Source organism: Oncorhynchus clarkii, chromosome 31 (assembly GCF_045791955.1).
Source record: "Oncorhynchus clarkii lewisi isolate Uvic-CL-2024 chromosome 31, UVic_Ocla_1.0, whole genome shotgun sequence".
NCBI classification, from domain to species: domain Eukaryota; kingdom Metazoa; phylum Chordata; class Actinopteri; order Salmoniformes; family Salmonidae; genus Oncorhynchus; species Oncorhynchus clarkii.
In genome coordinates, this window is record NC_092177.1 from 18384512 (window position 1) to 18403662 (window position 19151).

The 19151-nt window shown below is 41.9% G+C and overlaps 2 protein-coding genes across 5 annotated transcripts in view; one reads left to right on the forward strand and one right to left on the reverse strand.

The window, feature by feature from the left end:
- The first annotated feature begins 1925 nt into the window (after positions 1 to 1925).
- Positions 1926 to 14117, forward strand: LOC139391108 (ectonucleotide pyrophosphatase/phosphodiesterase 6). Of its 2 annotated transcripts, none has more exons than XM_071138631.1 (8): positions 1926 to 2219; positions 10086 to 10265; positions 10542 to 10653; positions 10746 to 10887; positions 11150 to 11329; positions 11712 to 11849; positions 12108 to 12234; positions 13190 to 14117. In XM_071138631.1, exons 1-8 carry the CDS (start codon positions 1982 to 1984, stop codon positions 13393 to 13395), a joined length of 1323 nt encoding a protein of 440 aa, XP_070994732.1. In that variant the 5' UTR covers positions 1926 to 1981; the 3' UTR covers positions 13396 to 14117. The 2 variants fall into 2 exon arrangements, with proteins under 2 accessions (XP_070994732.1, XP_070994733.1); XM_071138632.1 differs by having other exon boundaries at positions 1941 to 2219; positions 12380 to 14117.
- Positions 14118 to 15674: 1557 nt separating this feature from the next.
- Positions 15675 to 19151, reverse strand: part of LOC139390967 (storkhead-box protein 2-like) — a 99394-nt gene continuing 95917 nt past the window's right edge. The window contains exon 4 of one of the 3 annotated variants that reach the window (XM_071138398.1): positions 15675 to 18304. In XM_071138398.1, coding sequence (XP_070994499.1) covers positions 18109 to 18304 — 196 coding nt within the window. In that variant the 3' untranslated portion in view covers positions 15675 to 18108. The remainder of the gene's footprint in view (positions 18305 to 19151) is intronic. The other 2 variants (XM_071138400.1, XM_071138399.1) reach the window with 2 other exon arrangements.

Consider the following 19151-nt stretch of genomic DNA (forward strand, 5'->3'; position numbering starts at 1 on the left):
TGTAGCCTATAACCTGTTTTAGAGAAATGTAATCATTGAATATTGTAAGAGCTTTCATTGTCTGCTAATATGCCCCCTGTATTTATCCTACGGTTCTTACAGTGTACAGGGAGAACACTGTAAGAACGGCCCATGTTCTGAATTCTGTCGCTGTACATTTCAAAAGTGCTGAACAAATAGTTATATTGACTACGTCAGTCCTAGCTCACTCATGAATGTCTTAATCAAAATTACGCATTTCCTCTTATCCGCTTGTCGTCCCCTTATGCCATATTTTGTACATCTCAATTGTCAGTAGAAACCACATTTGTTTAAGCAAGTCAGCCATTTCAGCTATATATATTTTTTAAAGGCAGCAAATGAGGCTGAATTAACTGTTATAGCCAGGTGTAGCAGTGGTAAGGTGTTGGGACTCTGCTGTTCAGACAGCTTTATGTAGGCCCTAACAGTTTGTGGGCACTGTTTGTCGCCCTTATAGTGCAATTCATGTATTGTTTAGTGTTGTGTTGTGTTCTTTGCCCACCAAGATTTACATGCTAAAATTGCCACTGCACACGATATAGTAGTCCCGACACAAATCTGGGGTTGCTACCCAAGCCTGCTGGTCATTCCTTCCATCGGTTCAGTTGCCAGGGACGCGGCCCAGTAGTTCCTCTACATGTTCTATTGCCATACTGGCTGGCAACGTTCTTATCACTTGCTCGCTAGCTAGCCAACTACAGCTAACGTACAGTCACATCAAATAGTCCAGACTGATTAACAGCAAAGTAGCTGCATTTGTTTAAGCTGTTTTCGAGTGGCATTTATTTGGATACATCCATACCAATAAGCTAATGAGGCACGATTTCACCTGGCATAGAAAATGTGCTCTCCTCAGGACACCGTTGTACAGAGGAGCTAGCCAACATCACAACTAACACAATCACTTCAAACTGAAGCTGGAAAAACTGCAAACTAGCTGCACATTGTTTAGTTTGACCATTTTCAATTGACATTAATTTGTAAATATCCATTAAAATGATGCCAGCTGATTCATGATTTCGACTGGATGGGAAACGTTTACCTGCCTGCCTTTCTCATCCCGACTCCCGACTCTTTCACTACTATGGGAAAGATGGAGATCAAATTTAAATATTGTAACAATGTTGTTGTCGGAGAGACAGACAGCAAGGTTTATATAGATATATGTAGATATAGATATTTTCTGTTAAACTAAATATTAGTCTAAAACGAGATCATGTCTAGATGCTTTTTATAGTGGAGATTGAGTTTATAAAGTGCCTGGCTAGGCTGATGAGACAGTGGATTGCACAGTCAGATGGAACAGAGTAAATAGCCATTTTGAATTAGATTTAGCCGGTGGTAATTTGTGGAATAGAAACAGGAAAAATTGGTTTTAACCAATCAGCATTCAGGATTAGACCCACCCGTTGTATAACGTGTTGAACAAGTGTTCCGTTGGACAAATATGTGAGAGGAGTACACTCTGCTGGTCATTTTTTATATTACGTGTTTAGAGTAAAAATGCTTTGTGGGTATTAAATACATCATTGATTGATATTATATGGAACTTGGTCTTCAATAATCCAATGACATTTTGATTGATTCAACTATTTGAAATGTCAATATTTATTCAACAGCAAATATCATTTGCTCCATATGTTACCGTGGGCTTTAGGGTGTCACTTTAATTTTCCACTGTAGAAATGATAAAATAAATCACAAATGATTAAATACAAATATCACATAAGCCTAGGCCATTATTAAGTATTTATATAACAAAATAAAGAATAGCCTTAAAACTTTATGTGTTTTTCCTTAGAGTGAGTCTGAGTGCATGGACTTTCATTCTCAAACTGCAGTAGGCCTAGCCCTATAACAATGCCATTAGCCCCGCCTCTACTCATATTGGGGCCCCTGCCCCTGCTCGCATAGTTCAGTACCGTTACATGTGCGTGTCAGTGGACCGTCACGAGCCATCATGTCCAGACTGAGCCTGGCCTGCGCTATCGCCATTCTCGCAGTGCTTTTGTCGGGATCCTGCCTCGCCAGCCGCAAACTTCTGGTGTTCCTCATCGATGGTTTTCGATATGATTACATGGACGATCTGCAAAACTTGCCTGGGTTTAAAGAGATTATGGATAATGGGGTCAAAGTGGATTACATGACCCCCGACTTCCCCAGCCTTTCATACCCCAATTACTACTCACTAATGACAGGTGAGATGATTTTACCTTTGGATGACTGTGCCTCAAAGTTACAGCTGTGAAAAAATATAGATTAGGCTACGAAAGGTTGATCATGATTGATCACCTAATCAGATTTTATGAACTTGGAGCCATTTATTTGTTATCTTGGACATACTGTGTTACTAAATGGTAAATTCATAGGTGCAATCCATTTGAACCTTTATTGCTTGCCTGAACAAATAGGAAATAGTGACAGTGGAGTTTGATGTTTATGTACAAAGTTGTAAAGTAGCCATTTGTATTCTGTTGTGGCTACACTGAAATAACAATAATTGGTCAATCATTCTCATCAATATTGTTGCAGAATGACTCATTGGTAATGAATGATTTGATAACTTAGGTTGACAAATATTAACCCAACAATTACTGAAAGGAAACTTTACACCATGGAATGGAACGCAGATAACATTTCATAAGTAGGCCATACTCTGAAATCCTTGTGTAGACATTGCTAGCAGTCTAATTCAGTGATGGATGTATAATACATCCATTGATGGACAGGAGCCTGGCACAGCTGTCCTGGGCCCTCAAGCAGTAGAACTCTGCCTCATCAGTAACAGAGCCCCATGCCCCTCTCCCTCCTGGCAACCACACTGTCTCTATTGTGCCATTTACATATGTTATGAGTGAAAACGAGGGACACCCAGAGCCATGTATCTAGAGAGTTGGGCCAATGAGGTTTCTGCATTATGGTACATTCAGCCATGTTAGCGCCCCATTAACATTACATGGGAAATATTTAAACAATGCTATGTCACAGAATGTCAGTTGAAGTCAGAAGTTTACATACACCTTAGCCAAATACATTTAAACTCAGTTTTTCACAATTCCTGACATTTAATCCTAGTAAAAATTTCCTGTCTTAGGTCAGTTAGGATCACCACTTTATTTTAAAGAATGTGAAATGTCAGAATAATAGTAGAGAGTGATTTATTTCAGCTTTTATTTCTTCACATCACATTCTCAGTGGGTCAGAAGTTTACTTACACTCAATTAGTATTTAGTAGCATTGCCTTTAAATTGTTTGGGTCAAACGTTTAAGGTAGCCTTCCACAAGCTTCCCACAACAAATACGGTGATTTTTGGCCCATTTCTCCTGACATAGCTGGTGTAACTGAGTCAGGTTTGTAGGCCTCCTTGCTCACACACACTTTCAGTTCTGCCCACACATTTTCTATAGGATTCAGGTCAGAGCTTTGTGATGGCCACTCCAATACCTTGACTTTGTCCTATTTTGCCACATTTTGGCACAACTTTGGAAGTATGCTTGGGGTCATTGTCCATTCCGAAGACCCATTTGCGACCAAGCTTTAACTTCCTGACTGATGTCTGGAGACGTTGCTTCAATATATCCACAATTTTCCTACCTCCTGATGCCATCTATTTTGTGAAGTGCTCCCTCCTGCAGCAAAGCACCCTCACAACATGATGCTGCCACCCCCGTGCTTCAAGGTTGGTATGGTGTTTTTTGGCTTGCAAGCCTCCCCCTTTTTTCTCCAAACATAACGATGGTCATTATGGCCAAACAGTTGTATTTTGTTTCATCAGACCAGAGGACATTTCTCCAAATAGCACAATCTTTGTCCCAATGTGCAGTTGCAAACCGTTGTCTCTTTTTTTTATGGCAGTTTTGGAGCAGTGGCTTCTTCCTTGCTGAGCGGTCTTTCAGGTTATGTCGATAAAGGACTCGTTTTACTGTGGATATAGATACTTTTGTACCGGTTTCTTACAGCATCTTCACAAGGTCCTTTGCTGTTGTGCTGGGATATATTTGCACTTTTCGCACCAAAGTACGTTCATCTCTAGGAGACAGAACGCGTCTCCTTCCTGAGCGGTATGACGGCTGCGTGGTCCCATGGTGTTTATACTTGTGTACTATTGTTTGTACAGATGAACGTGGTACCTTCAGGCGTTTGGAAATTGCTCCCAAGGATGAACCAGACTTGTGAAGGTCTTCAATTGTTTTTCTGGGGTTTTGGCTGATTTATTTTGATTTTCCCATGATGCCAAGCAAAGAGGCACTGAGTTTGAAGGTAGGCCTTGAACTACATCCACAGGTACACCTCCAATTGACTCAAATGATGTCAATTAGCCAATCAGAAGCTTCTAAAGCCATGGCATCATTTTCTGGAATTTTCCAAGCTGCTTAAAGGCACAGTCAACTTAGTGAATGTAAACTTCTGACACACTGGAATTGTGATGCAGGGAATTATAAGTGAAATAATCTGTCTGTAAACAATTGTTGGAAAAATTACTTGTGTCATGCACAAAGTAGATGTCCTAACTGACTTGCCAAATCAATAGTTGTTAACAAGAAATTTGTAGAGTGGTTGAAAAACAACTTTTAATGACTCCAACCTAAGTGTATGTAAACTTCTGACTTCAACTGTATATATTTAAAGTTAGGCCAACTTTTAGAATTTTGAATATTGTTCTAATTCTAGACATTCCGTGACATAGCATTGTTTAAATATTACCCATGTAATGTTAATGGGGTGCTAACATGGCTGCCATAGAATGTTGTTGTGTCATGTGAACGCATCATAATGCAGAAACCTCATTGGCCCCACTCTCTAGATACATGGCTCTGGTTGTCCCTTGTTCTCACTCATTTTTAATTTTTAATTTTTAATTTCACCAGGTAGGCAAGTTGAGAACCTGGCCAAGATAAAGCAAAGCTGTTCGACACATATAACAACACAGAGTTACACATGGAGTAAAACAAACATACAGTCAATAATACAGTAGAAAAATAAGTCTATATACAATGTGAGCAAATGAGGTGAGATAAGGGAGGTAAAGGCAATAAATAGGACATGGTGGCGAAGTAAATACAAAATAGCAAGTAAAACACTGGAATAACATATGTAAGTGGCACAATAGAGACAGTGTGGTTGCCAGGAGGGAGAGGGGCGTTTACAGGTACAACACTCATTTACAACATTTTTGAATGGTAGTGTACTTAACACACTGCTTTACATCTGAGCAGTTCTCTCATATACCTAACAACATACACTGCTTTGCACCTAAACAGTTCTCTCATATACCTAACAACATACACTGCTTTGCACCTGAACAGTTCTCTCATATACCTAACAACATACACTGCTTTGCACCTGAGCAGTTCTCTCATATACCTAACAACATACACTGCTTTGCACCTGAACAGTTCTCTCATATACCTAACAACATACACTGCTTTGCACCTGAGCAGTTCTCTCATATACCTAACAACATACACTGCTTTGCACCTGAACAGTTCTCTCATATACCTAACAACATACACTGCTTTGCACCTGAACAGTTCTCTCATATACCTAACAACATACACTGCTTTGCACCTGAACAGTTCTCTCATATACCTAACAACATACACTGCTTTGCACCTGAACAGTTCTCTCAGCCAAACACTGGACCTCTTCAGAGTCCTGGCAGTGAACGACACCATCAATGACAGTGTAGTAGTGACATAACAACAGATGTAGGTAGTACTTCAGTGATAACAGCCCTGGGCTGTATGGCTCCTCAGTCAGCGGCTGTAGGCTATCTCCACTCCAGGCTGAACCCCTGGCAGAGAGAGTGCAGAGGGAAGAACAGTAAAGCCCGAAAGACAACAGATTCTGTCAAATCCCTCCCAATCACCGGATCACTTTGTGGATGATTTGCTGATGTAAGTTGTTTTGGTAGAGCACATTCCCCTCAACAAAGCCTCGGCTTAGGCTGCTACCATCATTTTGTGCACGTGCATTAACAACGTAACCAAAACAGAGCTGACAAAGGCCATCTGACACAGGGACCTCCAGTCACCCCGGGCATCTGACACAGGGCCCTCCAGTCACCCCGGGCATCTGACACAAGGCCCTCCAGTCACCCCGGGCATCTGACACAGGGCCCTCCAGTCACCCCGGGCATCTGACACAAGGCCCTCCAGTCACCCCGGGCATCTGACACAGGGCCCTCCAGTCACCCCGGGTATCTGACACAGGGCCCTCCCGTCACCCCGGGCATCTGACACAGGGCCCTCCTGTCACCCCGGGCATCTGACACAGGGCCCTCCCGTCACCCCGGGCATCTGACACAGGGCCCTCCCGTCACCCCGGGCATCTGACACAGGGCCCTCCCGTCACCCCGGGCATCTGACACAGGGCCCTCCCGTCACCCCGGGCATCTGACACAGGGCCCTCCCGTCACCCCGGGCATCTGACACAGGGCCCTCCCGTCACCCCGGGCATCTGACACAGGGCGCTCTAGTCACGCCAGGCTAGACTGCAACCATGCAGAAGGAGCTATTTCAAAGCTGATGGAGCTTTTCAGAGACTGGTTTATTTGGAGGGGGTCAGGGAAGGGGGCTTCTTCAGAAGAGCCAAGTGCTGCAGCTCTACCTGTGAGTTTACTGTACAGACTGCAGGGTTTCTACACATAGAAAGAGGAGAGAGTACTTCTTACTGTCCTGCTGTATATATTATAAAATATATTCTCTGGTACTTTTGTATTCTTTGTAGTTCTAAAAGTTGCGCTCACAAGCCATGTGCAGATATGTGTGCCACGTCATTGCTCTCTTTCTCTCGCTCTGCTGTGTGTGCATCTTGCTAGCTGTCACTCAAATGGCGCGGAACCAGTAGTGGTGCGTGGGTAACATCACTGGGGTAGCCAAGCCAGGAAGAAATGCCATATTAAAACCTTTGTGTTGTCACAATTGCATTGTTTGCTCTATAACATGTTAGTTAATATGCCTTGACACCGTGATATATAGGCCAAGACAAGAAAAAGACACAGTGGCAGAATAAATTCAACCACATCTTTGATTCATCACAAAAACGGAGAGCAACATCTGTCTGGTGAAGTCCACAAAGCATATTGCATGTAACAAACAGTTACATGACCTACAGTATTGTCAAGCAAGGTAATGTTTCCAAAATTTTCGGGCTACTAAACAACTATTGATTTGGAAACACAGAGAGTTACAGCATGTCGCAAAGAAAGCAGGAGCTATCTCCACTATTCCTTCAACATTTCAACATAATCTAATCTCCTATGATGATTTCTGTGTGTGCGTTTGTGGGCGTGTGCGGACGTGCAAGTAGAAAAAACATGTTGACTCACCCTACTTGTAGAGAAACGTGAAATCCATCCTCCTCTCTTTCATGTTGCCGAAACGTACCATGACTCAAACATTAGTTTTTGTTGTCCTAGGCTCCCTGGCTAAAATGCTTGCTCGCTAACCTAACTTCTATTCATGGGCAACAATGCACTGGGCCAGCTAGTTAACGTTAGCCTATTACTTCTAGCTACATATGTAACTTCCATCCTCTCAGGCTAGGGGCACTACAATGTATGAATTCATGGTTGGATCAGAATCGCCATTGTGATCCTTGGCTAGTAGCCCACACAGGGATTTGGACTTGTGGTTTAACTTAATTTATCTCCATCCATGGTTAATTTAGGAAAGGGCCATTTTAGCTAGCTAACCACTGGAGGACAACGACACAAGGAGATGCAACAATAAAGAATGTCTGTCAATGACATTTGGCTTTTGATGTGATTGGTGAGAAGCCAAATTCTAACTGGCTTCCTTTGACACTTTTTTTGGGAGTGCTAGGACCATTCACAGTTGAGCTCACTCAGTTTAGCTCAACACTGATTGGCTATTATTTGAAAAATGTATTCATTTAAAGAGAGTCCAAATGCTTTCTGGCTTCCCTTGCATTCAATGCTACGGGTAGCATTAATGTCATACTTTTTTTGACCAGACAGCATCAGTTAGATGGGCTATACATATTGAGACAGAGGGGCGCTGTTTCACTTGCTCGGATTCTTTCTCCGGTGAGATACATTCAGCCTCTTCCAAATTGAAGGAAAAGTATGAAACAGAGAGATGAAAGATACATTAAAAAACATTTTTGTATTTAGTTCTTGGTTCATGTTTTGGGGACGCCTGGCATCCCTTGGCATCCATGAATACATGACACTGGTTGGAACTCAAATTGCTAGGAGGTTGGTCCACCTGGGGGGAAATGGCGCCAGTAATTAGTTGCTTTCAAACTAGGGATTTCATGCCTAATTGAGGTTAGACAGTAATTCTGCTCATAGATTATGCATGTATGAACTACACATTGACACATCCAGTCCAAAGAGGATGTGTCAATGTGTAGTTTGTACATGCATAATCTATTTCCCCTGAAAAGCTACAGTAAATAACTTTAATAATGGAAAAATATGTTCATTCTAGCATCTCTGTACAGTAAATAGGTAGCCTTATAAAGGTCCTTTACTGGCCCCATTCACCCTCTCAGTGCTATTTCAACTGAACCTCAGATGTCCATAGAGACTATTGCAGGCAGCTAACAAAACACAGCTGCAGTTTTTGTTTTTCTCAAAGGAAAAACTCTAGGCTGAGCTACCAAAATGATTCAGAGCATTTATTTGAGTCATTTCTGAATGCCGTAACTCTAACCAGCTGTGGCTCCAAAATACCCGAGATGAGCTACATTCCTGGCAACACTTTTAATAAGGAACAACATAGTTGCATGAGTGCCTCTACAAACAGCAGTGGCAGTACTGAACGGTTGTTCAAATAAAAGATGTGTCCTTGCTCAACGTGTTGTTGTGTATGAGTTGTGGCTGTAGTTGTGTTAGTGCTGTGACTAGTTGTTAGTGATGTGGCTGTAGTTGTGTTAGTGTTGTGACTGTAGTTGTGACTAGTTGTGACTGTGACTGTAGTTGTGTTATGAGTTGTGACTGTAGTTGTGTTTTATGTTAATTGTTCTGTTTGTGTTGTGAGTTGTGATGCTGGGTAGTGTGAGCCTGCTAGGGGAGACACTGCCTGTGTGTGTGGATGACCTTGAGTCTGTGTGTGTTTTGTAAGGGTGGGGGAGAAAGCACTCGCTCACTGTCTCAACTGAATTGAACCTAGAGAACTTAGCAGTAAAACAACTTTAACGAATGAAGACGTCAGCGCTCAGAGATAATCATTTGTTGTTTTATTGCATTATATCAGTCCTAGGCATGGTCTGTTTCAGCCAGTTAACCTACACTTAGAAAAAAGGTGCTACTAGAACCTTAAATGGTTCCTCTGCTGTCCGCATAGGAGAACCCTTTGAATAACCCTTTTTGGTTGCAGGTAGAATCCTTTTGGGTTCCAGGTAGAACCCTTTCTACAGAGGGTTTTTACATTAATCCCAAAAGGGTTTTACATGAATCCCAAAAGGGTTCTTCTACCTGGAACCAAAAAGGGTTCTCCTATGGGGACAACCGAATAACCATTTTGGAACCTCTTTTTCTAAGCGTGTAGGCTCTGTGACCAAAAAGCATCCGGCTGACTGCCGTTACACAATACATCATATTTTGTGAGCTATTTTGTGAATGCTGGCTGTGTTTAAAGCACTGGAGGGTTAGCTTGCAAACTTAACATGACCCAATATCCCATAACAAATAGGGAACAATATCCCATAACAAATACAGAACAATATCCCATAACAAATACAGAACAATATCCCATAACAAATACAGAACAGTAAAATGCCAGGTCAACGGGTTGGTTAATGAAAAGAACTGAAGTATTCAGTATTCATGTCTGGGATCATGGATACCAACTTAGTTAACATCTAAATGATGGTTTAGAACTGAAACACAGCTGTAGACAACAGTTTTCAGTCACAGGAACCCTTTTGGACCGAGTTGGATAAAAATAAGTAACTGGGCCAGAAATACTCCAATGTCCTTATAAAGCTGGCACACATCAAACTCACTACTCTCCCTTGAGTCTTTGCCCATAAAAAGTCTTATCTATGTTCATATCTAACTTCTGAAATAAAAAAGCAATTTCTGGGTTTTCAGGCCGGTACTGTGAAGTGCACCAAATGACAGGGAATTACATGTGGGATCAGGGCTCTCTCAAGGAATTCCTAATCGGCATCAACCCAGACAGTCGGCTGCCAATGTGGTGGGACGGGTCTGAGCCCATCTGGGTAACCATGCAGAAACTCGGGAAGAAAGTCTTCATGTACTATTGGCCCGGTAAGGACAATTCTGGCAAGACGAAAGAAAGACATTAAGGCCCCCAGTGGTATTACATTGTTTTGGATATAATTATAGTTATTCAAGTATTTTAAATGTTTTGTCTACCAGTCATATACAGAACACAGGAATCAGATGCTGGATATTCTGGAATCAAATGAAATGCTTTCCATTGATGTTCATTCCAATTGGATCATTAAGATGAACTCAAGCGTGAACATTCTAGAAGCACAGTGAGCAGTGATGTGACACCTGATTCTACTGTCATGTTATCAGGTTGTGAGGTGGAGATTCTGGGTGTGAGACCTTCGTTCTGTGAGGAATACGTCTACAATCCCACAGAGAGAAATCTGACAGATTCTATTGAAAGAGCTCTCGATGGTTTACGGTAAGAAATGGAGGTATTTTGGCATCAGCCAGGTTTGGAATGTAGTGCCATTCTGTTGTGTTATAACAACAAGCATGTGTTTACTTCATCAGTAGTGGCAGAGCAGACATGGCTGCTGTGTACTATGAGAAGATTGACGTAGAGGGGCATCACTATGGCCCCATGTCTTCTCAGGTGAAGACTGCTGTTCAGAGGCTGGACATCGCCTTCCAGGTGCTAAACCAAAAAATTAAGGTTAGGCCCTATATTGTTTTCCAAACATTGAAAAGAGACTAAAAATTAACAACTCAATCCAGCAAAAATGTTTCCATTCTACAATGATTTGTACAAAGTAACAGACATAGCCTACTGATTGTGGTGAGAATGTTGAGCGGACATTGTGACCAGATGGCCTTGGTCGAAAGTAGTGCACTATATATAGGGAATAGGGAGCCATTTGGGACACGGAACACGGCCTTTGATCTGAACAGGTCACCACCACCCTGCTGTATTTCAGGAGAAGGACCTGCGTGACGAGCTGAACGTCATCATGTTCTCCGACCATGGGATGACAGAGATCAAGTGGATGGAGAAAGTCATTGAGCTTGTGACGTACATAAACATGTCTGACGTTGTCAAGATGATGGACCGGGGGCCTGTCGTCAGTCTGTGGCCAAAACAAGCTAAATATGAGGAGGTAAATTGATTTCCATTTCTGTCATACATACAGGCCAATTGTCTTTCAACCCAGCCAAGACACTGGAAAAAACACGCATCCTTGATTTCTCCTCTCTGCCAGAGTAAACAGAAACAAACATGTCATGTTGACACATTTAGTCACTTGAATACTCTTCTCTGTCAAATCAAACATTTCCAAAAACGTTTGCGCCGTAACAATGTATATGAAAGGCCTCAGTCAAGCCAGCCATAACTTCTGTATCCAAATGTACAGGCGAAGGTCCCATATGTCATTACCATGTAGAGTGGTATGCAATTTGCAGCTACACCTCTCCCTGAGCAAAGCAGGGAGAAAAAACATGAATAAAATGTGTAGTGAATCTGAGTTGTGTTGATGGCAGGTCTACAGAGCACTGAGCAGTGTACGGAACATGAATGTCTACAGGAGGAATCAGGTCCCTGATCGCTTCCATTACAAGGGGGGGAAGTTTGTCTCCAGTCTGACCCTGGTGGCTGACCCTGGCTGGTTCATAACAGAGGTAAGGCTTTGACACATCACATCTCAGTGATGATATACCTAGTTTACATTACAAATGGTATCCTATTCCCTATATAGTGCACTACTTTTGACTATAGCTCTATGGACCCTGGTCAAAAGTAGTGCACTATATAGGGAATAGAGTGTAATTTGGAACAATTTATGTACAGCAAATGAGCAACACTGGAACAAGTAGGCTAACCTTCATTCCACTGTCTTTTAACCCATTACGTACTGACATGGCTGCCTCTGTTTTCAGAGCAAGTCCAAACTGCCTTTCTGGCAGAACAGCAGTTCACCAGAGCCGCAGGGATGGCAGCATGGTTGGCACGGCTACGACAACGAGTTTGTGGACATGCGGGGCTTCTTCTTAGCACAGGGACCAGGTAACAACTGTCTGACCAGTAGGCCTTTATAGACAGAATTATACTGAACAAAAATATAAATGCGACATTTACAAAGATATTACGGAGTTGCATAGAAGGCAATCAGTCAATTGAAATAAATTAATTAGGCCCTAATCTTCCTCAGACGATCCCGCAGGTGAAGAAGCCGGATGTGGAGGTCCTGGGCTGGCGTGGTTACATGTGGTCTGCGGTTGTGAGGCTGGTTGGATGTGCTGCCAAATTCTCTAAAATGACGTCTAATGGTCGAGAAATTAACATTAAATTCTCTGGCAACAGTTCTGTTGGACATTCCTGCAGTCACAGCCTAACTTGAGACATTTGTGGCATTGTGTTGTGTGACAAAACTGCACATTTTAGTGGCCTTTTATTGTGCCCAGCACAAGGTGTACCTGTGTAATGATCATGTTGTTTAATCAGCTTCTTGATATGACACACCTGTCAGGTGGATGGATTGTCTTGGCAAAGTATAAATGCTCACCAACAGGGATGTAAACACATTTGTGCACAAAATTTGAGAGAAATAAACTTTTTGTGCTTATGGAACATTTCTTAGATCTTTTATTTTACCTCATGAAAAATGGGACCAACACTTTACATGTTGCATTTATATTTTTGTTCAGTGTGTGTGTGTGTGTGTGTATATATAGATATAGGATCCCAATGTACTGTACATGGTAAACACAGTGCCTGTGTACTAAATCATGACTCTCATAGTGATCATTAACATGATCTGAGCTGTACTGCCTAACTTTTTATTGAACTTCAATATTCTAATCAGTGTTGTTATGACTCTTATCATTATCATGAGTCAAACACCTCAAATAACACTGATGTACTTTGGAAGTGACCCAGAAAATAATTTCTACTCTGCTGTACTGTCTTTGCCATGATAAAATCCACAGGTATAATAATCAACAAATTGTCTTACCTACAGATTTCAAGAGGAATGTGCGTGCGGCCCCTATCAGAGCAGTGGATGTCTACAACCTGATGTGTAGGACTCTGGGGATTCTGCCTCTGCCCAACAACGGTTCCTGGTCCCGGGTGGAGTACCTTCTCAGTGGCTCTGTGGGCCTGGCCTGGCCTAGTCCTCTCTGGGCTCTGGGTCTACTAGTCCTGGTGCTGTCTCTACAGGCTTAGAACCAGAGAGATTCCCTCATTCACTAGAGTGGGTGATGTCATATACCCACATAGCTCTATAATGCGCTGATAATGGCAGGCAGAGTCATGGATCCTATTAAATGATTATTTTGTGTTTTCATTCCTAATTCTATGGGCAGAGCCATGTAGTTGAGTCCTAGACATTCTGTTACATAACAGAATGTTACAATGCTCCCCATGTAATGTTAATGGGGAGCTAACATGGCTGCAATAGAATGTTGCGGTGTCATGTAAATGCAGAAATCTCAATGGCCCAACTCTATAATTACATGGTTCTGATGGCATCAATCTACCCTATCATGGCACCTGAGCCAACACAGGTTTCCAAACCATTTCCTATTCTAAACATGACAGTGAAAAGTACAAAACACATGGATCACACAGGTTTTATATCGAAATATGGGTTGACAGTGCCTTCAGTTTATATAATATATCCAAAAACTCTCTTTGCAAACCAAAACATTTTATAAGTAATCTGGACCAACCTTAGTTCTCAATCATCTCTATCGTGATTTGCTGCTGCTAAAGGAGCTAACATGAGCGCCGTAAATTCCTTACAGCATCAATGTCCTCTTCATCATTGTATCTGTGAAGGAGGGTTGGATGAAAGAATGACGTCTTTTTTTATAATTGTTTGAATATGAGGTTTAGAAGAACTCTCTGCATTGTTCTATACTGTAATGAAGTAAATGTCGTTTTTTACTTATTGTCACCTTTGTTTTTTTTGCTGCAAATCTTCAGACTTCCATGGAAAAGCTCTGTGGTGTTTCTACTAATTTGATTGATCAATAAAACCTTGAAAAAAAAACAGATTTTTGTCTGCTGGACTGTACAATATGCAGTTGTAAGCAGTCATTTTGAAGTAGCAAGTTGACTTTGACAAGGTAAAAGATAAGACTTCCAGAAGCCAGTCAAAGTAAATGTTCTAATACTTTGGGGTTCAAGTCATGTGAAAATGCAGAAGGCCTGGTAAAAAGCTAAGGCCAATAGCATGGTGGTAGAGCATGGCTTTTAAAAGGCACGGTTCAAAGGTCTCAACATGATATGGTCATTCTGAATTACCTATACATGCATCATTACAGACGTTGGTTGATATGAAACAGACAACTTTCAATTGAACAATGAGAATGGTGAGACATCTGCTACTTTGGGTACACAGAGTGAAATTCAGCAGCCTAGCAAGTTCAAGATTGGATTGTCAGTTTGAGGCCTAGAATTCTGATACATTGATGGAAATGGAAAAAAACATGTAGAACTTTACTTAAGAACATCTTACGTTAGGTGTAAGCAGGCTAATCATACGATTAAGCCAAAATATGTTAGGATGTGGTTGATCTTGGTCGGCCCTCAAACTTATCACTGGGTTATGTTACAATCTGTGAGCACTAATTCAATTATTCACTCTCTACTCTTAGTAAACCCAAGATGTAGTGATTATATTATTTTCAAGCCCCAGAGATGTATTTTCCTGGCAGTTCTTGTGCTGACATTGCTTCCAGAGGCAGTTTGGAACTCAGTAGTGAGTGTTGCAACAGAAGACAGACGATTTTTACGTGCTTCAGCACTCGCCGGTCCCGTTCTGTGAGCTTGTGTGGTCTACCACTTCGCGGCTGAGCTGTTGTTGCTCCTAGACATTTTCACTTCACAATAACAACACTTACAGTTGACCAGGGCAGTTCTAGCAGGGCAGAAATCTGATGAACTGACTTGTTGGGAAGGTGGCATTCTATGATGGTGCCACGTTGAAAGTCACTGAGATCTTCAGTAAGACCATTCCACTGCCAATGTTTGTCTATGGAGATTGCATGGAGGTGTGCTCAATTTTATACAGCTGTCAGCAACGGGTGCGGCTGAAATAGCCGAATCCACTAATTTGAAGGGGTGTCTACATACTTTTGTATATATAGTGTCCCTGTCTTATGAACTATTTAGGAAACCATATGTGGAGTGGATGGGGGTTGCTGAGAAGAACTAGTTTTTTGTTGTTGTAGCCAAATAGAGGCAAGAACTCCATCTAGTGGAGATAGATTGCAGCTCAGATGTGGGTTGGAGATGCTTTAGCGTCATCTACCGGTGAAAACAAGTTATCAAGCCTCTTAGAGTAGCAGTGCTGATCTCGGATCAGGTCCCCCTGGTCCATATCATCTTTTTCATTGTGATCTAAAAGGCTAGACTGATCCCGAATCAGCAGCCCTACTCCGAGACAATTGATATCTCCAGCCCCTGGTCTTCCATTAAATAAAGACATTCAAGACATATAACCAAACATGTTATTTTATTATCTTAAAAAGTAACAATCCCCAAAGGTTATATCACACACACTAGAACAACAGTAAACACCATGACTACACAAAAAGGGACTTAGATATTATAGACATAAAAAATCCCTCTTATTGTTGACATTATTTTACTAAGCATGACAGACCAAGATCATCTACAGTATGACATACCGTCACAATTAGAAACAACGTTATTGAACTCCATTATAAATCCGCAATGTTAAGGGAAGACATTTCATGGACTGTCAGAATTTCATATGAAATATTTTCACTATAAACAGAACATCCTTCCTGGATGGCTTTTACAGCAACCAGAGAACAGGCATTTATTTCAGTGCAAACATGACAATACAAGGCAGTCTTGGCTGCAATTCTCCCTTTTGATTTCAGAGGGAATTGATGATGTTGATCATTATTTGAAAAGAGCTCACAAAAACTGAAAATTGACCTTCTCAATGCGTTGTCATTGGACTGGAACTGTACTACCAAAGTGACAAGGTTGACACCACTCCCTTCATAGGCTCATCATCACACTGTATGAGACATGGATACCGATGGTACACAGTGCTGAGAGGACGGTGATGTATCCTACGGAAATGCTGTGCTATGAGGTCACCTTTGATATCCTTAACATCATTAAATAGAGGAGAGGAATCCCCCCCCCCCCCTCTAATCAAACTGCACAGAAATTATTACATTTCTGTTGGGGGAAGTGAGAGTCAAAAAGTGAGAATTGCGTGAGAAGAACACCTCTAATAAACTCAGACAGAGAGAGGGGCGCATACATGTGAGCTCTGTTGTCGTGAGAATGACAATAGGAGAGTCAGTCCAGCACTTTGACATGGTCTTTGTGTGTGAGTCATTTCTAGGGCTTTAACATTGACATTCACAGGATACAGGCTGATGACAGTGATTTGTAAGAGGAGAGCCACTACTCTACTGTTGTGGAGGTAGTTGTATTAGAGAGAATCTGACAACATAGGGTCAAATGTGAAAACAACTCAGAGAGGTGGGGAGAGAGGACCTTATCTGCCTCTATAAAAGAGAGGACTGACCTTATCTGCCTCTATAAAAGAGAGGACTGACCTTATCTGCCTCTATAAAGGGGATGGTTTTCGACGTTGTCCATATTCAAAAGTCCCTTGTTGTTAATTTGAACAACGAATGCATTCAACAGGAAAATACCACAGGTAATAGCACCAGGAATAGTGTGACATTTTTAATCCAATAAAAATAAAAGTTTGGTTTTTCCATTGTTGGCCATGACTGCCGTGTGGTACTGCTTAGAAACTCAATCCCTGTCGGGCATTGAGGCCTTTCCTTAATCTGTATTTACAATGTACCAAAATGTGCTGAGAGACCTGATTCTATGTAAACATTAGCTCTAAGAGCCCAGTTCAAACACTTGGATTTTGTTATCTAGACTACAGCAGCGTCAGGGCTGGGTTCAGTACCACGGAACAGAGGGCTACTCTGGTACACCAATAGTACCCTACAGAGAGGTTGGATGGACTGGACATGTTGCACTCCTAACATCACTAGGATAACATGTCACTTGAACCCTTCGTAAGACTGTCATAATAATGTCATAGCATTATAAACCATAATGACAGCTGCTTATGTCACTTGACACAGTCATGACACAAACCATTACTCAGGTATGCTAATTGTCTAGATGTATGGCCAGACAATTAACAAGCCTAAACAACGGTTTCTGTTAGGACAGCTGTAAATCAGTCGTCATGAGCTGACATAACGGTTTATTGCCTGTTATATTATCATGACAGCATTATGTAGGCCTTATGGCAGAGGGGTCAGGTAAAGTCTAGCAAGCAGGGCTATCGCATTGTGTCAGAGCCTCATGTGAGCCAGCAGAGGGGGCTAAAGAGTATGTTTAAAAAGCTCAACAGCCACACATAGCCAAAAAATGGGAGGAGTGTAATTACGAGTGACCTGAGATTATAAAATTATACATTTGACACCAAAATAAATGACAGAATGTCAACTGGCAGGTCAAAGTCAAATCAGTCACATGAAATAAATTCAAACTGCTCAGTAAAAACAAAAACCTAAAAGGACCTGTAGAATGACGTTTTTTTTATTTCCAAGGTTTAGAATGGGATTGAAAAAGATCAATGCTTTTAAATATTTGTTATAAATGTAATCTTGTGAGAAGTGGTGTTACAATGTAGTAGTGAGTATCACAAATTCAAAAATTACCCAACAGAAGATGAGGAAAACTAAACCAAAACCATTGCATGACAGATTGAAAATGTAATACCAGTCGCTGAACGGGCTTGTGTGTGTTGTGTCAGCCAGTCTGGATACTAGAACAGCCCCAGTGAGGTGGAGGAGCTGTACTCATCCAAACCCAACACCTCCCTCTTCATTTGATCTCCCTCTCCTGCCACTGTCACACACTGGTGATGGAGGCCAAACAGTTTGAGGGTTTCTGGAGTTTCTCGGGTTGGGTGGTAGGCGGCGGCTCTGGAATGGTCCGGAAGGTGAAAGGTGGACCGATTCCCAGGTGTCCGGGACTCAGAGCCAGGTTCTGACGTCTGTTGCTCTCCACGATGCTGGAGGTGTTTGAGGCCAGACTCTCTCGTGTGCTGAGCCAGGAAGAAGAGGAGAGGAAGGGAAAGAACAGAAAGAGAACAATAGAATGGTGAAGGGAATGAGGAGAAAGAAGGAGAGAGGTCCGAACACAGAAGCATGTTATGCTGCCTTCCCTTGTTTGTGTGGAATAGTGTGAGAGCAGAAAGTCTCCGATTGATTGTTGACACATGTTGTCTATAAAGTTTTCCAGCTATAGGCAGCACTTAGAGGTTAGGGAGTTCCCTTCAAGTAAATCAAAACTTGATATCCTCTCCATGTTAACCAGTAACTGCTGTAACCACTGTCCTGAGGGCGGAGGGGAGGGGATACAAAAGGTGAGAAGAAAAGATGGGTATAGCAAGAAGAACGAATGAGAGAAGAGTCATAAGATTCATAACCTCTGGCAGACATAGACACTTATAAAGTGTGGTTCTCATTCGTGGTTTGTCTGATGTTCTCTACAATGGAATTGTTTACTGATAATATTTATGGTATTAATATCTGTATGACAAGATAGTTGTTTTGAATGGTGTCTTACTGATTTAGAGAGGAACAGCATGTCAAAAAGTCTGACCATGTCTGTTTCTATCTTTTCACTGCCAGTTAGACCAGGTCACCCATGAAAGGTGGATGTGGTTCTCCTCTCTGGCTCCATCTGCAGGCCAAGACTATGGGAGAGAGGAGTGGAGCAGAGCTAACTGGGAGGGAGGGGCCAAAAGACCAAGTACTGTACATATGTGGACCAATGCCCTTTCAGTCACACAGGAGATTAGTTACATCTGTCCTGAAGAGCTCCACATGATCACTAGAGTGATCCCAACCCAACAGAGTGGAAAACCACATCACACTTCTTATCACCGT